Genomic DNA, 5,486 nt, shown 5'->3' with positions numbered 1-5,486 from the left:
GCGGCTCCCGCTGTCCCCATGTCCGAGCGCATCCCCGGGGGCCCAGGTGGCTCTGGGGAGCCCTGTCCAGTGTTGCCCTCCTCGTCCGGGGCACACATCGGGTCCTGGCATGGTGCTCATGGCCATCCCAATGCAGTGCTGGCCCTACTTGTACACACGGCTGCGTGTGTTGAATGCAGCATGTCTTGCCTGTCGTGTCCAGCGGTGCTTGCCTCTGCCCCACGAGGGTCCCTGCTGCTTGGCCATGCCATCCTCCCGTGAGCCCCTCCGTGCAGCTGTACCACAGCCCATCCTGAGACCGTGCCTCAGCCCCCTTCTCTCTGCAGCTGGTGACCTGCCAGGATGGCTGTGCTGGGGAGCTACTGTGAGGGCAACAGCTCCATCGCCCATGTCTGGGTCCAGCAGGGCTTCCAGCCCTGCTTCTTCTTCACACTGGTGCCAGCCGTGCTGCTGAGCGTCTGCCTGCTGCTGGGCGCCCTGCAGTATGCCTGCTACGCCCGCTTCGGCCGAGCCATGGAGCCCAAGTACATTCCCCGCTCCCGCCTCTACCACGGCCAGGTCCTGCTGTCCCTGCTCCTGGCTCTGCAGCCCTTTGGTGGGCTGCTGTGGCAAGCAGCAGGGATGGGATGCCTCTACGGGTACATGTTGCTGTATGCCTGCCTCTGGGCCCTCAGCTGGGGCTGTGCCGTCGCCCTCCTGCAGCTGGAGCATACACGGGTGCTGGCCCACGACCGGACACGAGGCCATGGCACTGTCCTCCTCCTCTTCTGGGCACTGGCCTTTGCTGCTGAGAACCTGACCCTGGTGTGCTGGAGAAGTCCGCTGTGGTGGTGGGCACTGGAGGACACCAATCAGAAGGTGGGCTGTGGGACTCTGGGCAGGAAAAGTGGATGAGGCCCTTTGTGGGTGAGAGGGCTGCAGCATCCTGACACGGGGATGGGGTGTGTATACCATGACATGCCATGCCCAGGGCGTGTACACTCTTGGGTTGTACCCACACATCTGCTACGTCTTGGCCCCAAGCCAGCTATGACACATTTCTCCATGCCCCCACCTTGCTCAGCTTCTGCTTCTGCCTGGCCCAGACCAGGTACACAGATGGAGGTGTCTGCCTGCTCCCCATTAACCTTTACCCCCCTGCTCCCTCCAGGCCAGGTGCACCCCAAGCCAGAGGGCAGGGAGCTAGCTGTGGCAGGGAGGAAGGAAGGGGTCTCAGTGCTGTTTGAGGTGCTCAGGGGCTCCTGCTGAGTTGCGTGGGTTGTCCCCTCTCCCCTGGCTGCACCACACCCCATCCCTGTGCCCGACTCATTGTCTCTGTCAGCTCATACCCATCCCATGCCCAGGGTTGTGCTGAAGGCCAGCTGTGACACTGACCCCCCCTACTCTCCATCCAGGTGCGATTTGGCTTCTGGCTGCTGCGTTACATCTGCACGTTCATGCTCTTTGTCCTGGGCATGAAGGCCCCAGGACTGCCCCACAGGCCCTACATGCTGCTGGTCAATGAGGAAGAGCGAGATGTGGAGAACAGCCAGGTGAATCCCAGGCCTGGAGCAGTTTTGGGACGTGGCCAGGGAGGAGCTGGGGCCAAAATGGAAACACAGTTGCCCTGGCATCTTCAGGAGGTGTGCAAGGAGTGAGATTTAGGGCTGCCCAAGCTCCCTGCTAGGACGTGGCCCTGCTGGAGGAATGGAGCAGGCACCCTGGGAGAACGGGGCTGGTTTTCTTGGTGGGATGTTCCCCAGGGCCATTGTTTCGTGCCAGGGCAGTGACCCCTTGCACTGCTCTCCCCCAGCCACTCCTGACTGATGGCAGCAGGACCACCTCCACCTGGAAGGATTTCCGAAGGAAGCTGTGGCTGCTAGTGCCATATATATGGCCAAAGGGCAACCACCTGCTGCAGGGGCTGGTGCTCTTCTGCATGACACTCATGGGGCTGGAGCGGGCCATCAACGTCTTCGTTCCTATCTACTACAAGAACATTGGTGAGGCCCCTGGAGCTGGGCATGAGGCTGCCCACAGCCTCACCGAGTGATTGGGGGTGACCTGGCAGGAGCAGAGTCCAAGGGGTCAGGGACCAATGCTGGGTGCTGGGGCTGGTTCCCACAGGCACCCAGTGATGCTCCCTGCCTCTCCGCTCTGACCCTTGCCACCCTTTCCCCAGTGAATGAGCTGACGGTGGGTGCTCCCTGGCACACCCTGGCCTGGACTGTCTGCAGCTACGTGGGGCTGAAGTTTCTGCAGGGTGGAGGTGCTGGTAAGGACCACTGGAAAGGTCGTGACACTGGACAGAGACAGTGTGCGGCACATCATGCCAGGACTGGGGTGGCTGGGGATGCCCTTGTTCCCCATGACTGCTGGTCTCTCTTGGAACAAGCAACCATGGCTGGTCCTGGGTTGGGGACAGTGGGTGGACCTCACCCCAAATTCCTCTTTCCCAGCTGGGCTTTCAGAATCTGGTGCACGGCCCAGTGGGGCTGGTCTCTGCTGACCATCTCATGTTGTTCCACAGGCTCCACTGGCTTTGTGAGCAACCTGCGCACCTTCCTGTGGGTGTGGGTGCAGCAGTTCACCAACCGGCAGGTGCAGGTGCAGCTTTTTGCCCACCTGCATGGGCTATCGTTGCGCTGGCACCTGGGACGTCGCACTGGTGAGGTCCTGCGCAGTGTGGACCGGGGCACCAGCAGCATCAACAACCTGCTCAGGTCAGAGCGTGCCCGTGGCGGGAGGGGGTGGCCATGCAGCCCCACTGGGCTGGGCTGACATGCCATTCCCCTTCCTGCCCCCCAGCTACATTGTCTTCAGCATTGTCCCCACCATTGCGGACATCATCATTGGCATAGTTTACTTCACCTCAGTCTTCAGTGCCTGGTTTGGCCTCATCATCTTTGTGTGTATGAGCCTCTACCTGAGTGAGTGAGGGGTTGGGGTGCAGAGTTGTGGGGCTGTGCAGTGGCAGGAGCCTGCCAGTGCAGCTCCCTCCTGCCCACAGCTCTGACCATTTTCATCACTGAGTGGAGGACCAAGTACCGGCGGGACATGAACACACGGGACAATGAGGCCAAGTCCCGGGCTGTGGACTCACTTCTCAATTTTGAGACGGTACCATAGGCTGTGGTGAGGTCACTGAGCACTGCCTGGTGCTGTGGGGACTGATTTGGGTGCTGACATCAGCTCTGTGTCCTGCAGGTAAAGTACTACAACGCAGAGAGCTATGAGGTGAACCGCTTCAATGATGCCATCGTCAAGTACCAGGTACGGGGTGCTCAGCACCAGTGGGGGAGTGGAGGGGGAAGGAGCCAAGCCTCATGGGCACCTGCAGGGAAAATGGAGCTCACCATGGGTCTGGTTTGGAGGCTGCAGCATCCCACATGATTTTGCCTTTTCCAGCTCTCAGAGTGGAAGGTCAGTGCCTCGCTGGGCCTGCTCAACCAAACCCAGAACCTGGTCATTGGCCTGGGGTTGCTGGCGGGATCCCTGCTCTGCGCCTACTTTGTCACTGAAAACAAGCTGCAGGTAAGGCTGGTGTCAGCCTGGGCAGCCTCCTGTCCAAGGTGGGGCCCTGGGGCTGGTGGTGATGGGCCCCTCTCCCCTGTCTCTTCCAGGTGGGGGACTTTGTCCTCTTCGGCACCTACATCATCCAGCTCTACACACCGCTCAACTGGTTTGGGACTTACTACAGGTAATGCTGTGGAGGTACCACAGCATGGGTGACTGGGTCGGGATGTGCTCCCTCATGGGTGACTGGGTCGGGATGTGCTCCCTCAAACCATTCCCTCTGGTCTGTGTGCCATTCTAGGATGATCCAGAACTCCTTCGTGGACATGGAGAACATGTTTGAGCTCTTCCATGAGGAGCAGGAGGTGGGTGCCACCTTTCCCGGATGCCACTCCCTGACTCAGCCATGTGGTCCTGCCCTGGGGACAGGCTGGCTCTGAGGCCATGTCTCTCCTCTGGCAGGTGAAGGACGCGGTGAATGCCAGTGAACTGCGCTTGGAGGCCGGACGGATTGAGTTTGAGAATGTGCACTTCAGCTACACGGATGGGTACAGGGTGGTGGGCACAGGGTGGGACAAATTGAGGTATGGGGCCTGGCACAGGGATGTGGGGCCTCAGAGGTGGCCCTGAGCCCCTCTCCATCTCCCTCTCCCAGGAAAGAAATCCTGCAGGACATCTCCTTCTCTGTGATGCCTGGACAGACCCTGGCTCTGGTGAGAGCGGGACCTTGGTTGTGGGTTTACTGCAGGATGGGATGGGGGAAGAGGGGCTGGAAAATAGGGAGGTGAGAAGGACAGACGTTCACCAGGGCCAGCCCTTCCCTGCTCAGCCCCTGGTCTCCAGCAGCTGGGAATCTCTGGCATCTCAAAGTCCCTTTACCTTTTAATGCAGGTGGGACCTTCAGGCTCGGGGAAGAGCACTATCATCCGCCTGCTTTTCCGCTTCTACGATGTACGGGGTGGCTGCATCCGTATTGATGGGCAGGATATTTCCCAGGTGAGAGTGAGTGAGAGTGGCTTCCAGGGACTGGGGGGGACACACCAGCTCCTCTGGGCCTCACAGCACTGCTCAGTGCAGGCACTGGCACCTCCTCAGGGAAGGGGTGAGCACACAGCCCCCACAGACCCTTTGCAGGCCTATGGCTGTGCCAAGAATGGTGTGAAAGGTGTGACCCCTGGGCTGAAATGCTGAAGATTGGCCTGGGCTCCCTGGGAAGGGCCAGGACACTGGCAGGGTCCCCCACTGCAGGGTGAAGATGCAGCTGAGCCCGTGGTACAGGGGGACCTTATAGCACACACACTGCAAGGTGGGACTCATGGCTGAGGAGTGTGATTGGGCTTTGCGGGGGGGATTTGTGAGGGTTGTGCATCTGCCTGAGCCCTCTCCCCATCTCCCCAGGTGAAGCAGGCATCGCTGCGTGCTCACATCGGGGTGGTACCCCAGGACACGGTGCTCTTCAATGACACCATCGCCAACAACATCCGCTATGGACGGATCCTGGCCACTGATGAGGAGGTGCAGGAGGCAGCCCGGGCTGCTGACATTCATGACCGCATCCTTTCCTTTCCTGACGGTGAGACCCCTCCCACAGTGCCCTCCTGTCTTTCCCTGGCATCCCGGGTTTCCCCATGACCTTCTAGCTGTCCGAAGATGTCCTTGGGTGACATGCCCCACAAGGACACCTGCATGACCCTGTGCCTTGCTTTGCCCCTCCGTGCCTTCTCTCCAGGGCTAGATCAGCCCCTGGGCAGGGATGGGCTGAGGCTGCACCGGGCAGCTGTGTGGTCCCAGCAGGACCTCCCTGGGCAGCAGAGCCTCTGGTCCCCCATCCCTGTCTTGGAGGGCACCAGCACAGCGTGTTCCTGACCTTGTGCCTGCAGGATATAACACTCAGGTGGGAGAGCGGGGGCTGAAGCTGAGTGGAGGTGAGAAGCAGCGTGTCGCCATTGCACGCACCATCCTGAAGGGTCCCCACATCATCCTGCTGGATG

The 5,486-nt window shown here is 60.4% G+C and overlaps 1 protein-coding gene across 1 annotated transcript in view; it reads left to right on the top strand.

The window, feature by feature from the left end:
- Positions 1-342: 342 nt before the first annotated feature.
- Positions 343-5,486, top strand: part of ABCB6 (ATP-binding cassette, sub-family B (MDR/TAP), member 6 (Langereis blood group)) — a 5,808-nt gene continuing 664 nt past the window's right edge. The window contains exons 1-16 of the mRNA XM_009084422.1: positions 343-858; positions 1,395-1,532; positions 1,793-1,982; positions 2,162-2,254; positions 2,510-2,702; positions 2,788-2,909; positions 2,990-3,099; positions 3,187-3,252; positions 3,388-3,513; positions 3,603-3,679; positions 3,797-3,860; positions 3,958-4,043; positions 4,151-4,208; positions 4,387-4,497; positions 4,900-5,068; positions 5,376-5,486. Coding sequence (XP_009082670.1) covers positions 343-858; positions 1,395-1,532; positions 1,793-1,982; positions 2,162-2,254; positions 2,510-2,702; positions 2,788-2,909; positions 2,990-3,099; positions 3,187-3,252; positions 3,388-3,513; positions 3,603-3,679; positions 3,797-3,860; positions 3,958-4,043; positions 4,151-4,208; positions 4,387-4,497; positions 4,900-5,068; positions 5,376-5,486 — 2,230 coding nt within the window. The remainder of the gene's footprint in view (positions 859-1,394; positions 1,533-1,792; positions 1,983-2,161; positions 2,255-2,509; positions 2,703-2,787; positions 2,910-2,989; positions 3,100-3,186; positions 3,253-3,387; positions 3,514-3,602; positions 3,680-3,796; positions 3,861-3,957; positions 4,044-4,150; positions 4,209-4,386; positions 4,498-4,899; positions 5,069-5,375) is intronic.

This window comes from Acanthisitta chloris, unplaced genomic scaffold (genome assembly GCF_000695815.1).
Source record: "Acanthisitta chloris isolate BGI_N310 unplaced genomic scaffold, ASM69581v1 scaffold17471, whole genome shotgun sequence".
Classification (NCBI taxonomy): domain Eukaryota; kingdom Metazoa; phylum Chordata; class Aves; order Passeriformes; family Acanthisittidae; genus Acanthisitta; species Acanthisitta chloris.
Note: the sequence above shows the minus strand (reverse complement) of the source record. Positions and strands in the feature narration are given on the sequence as shown.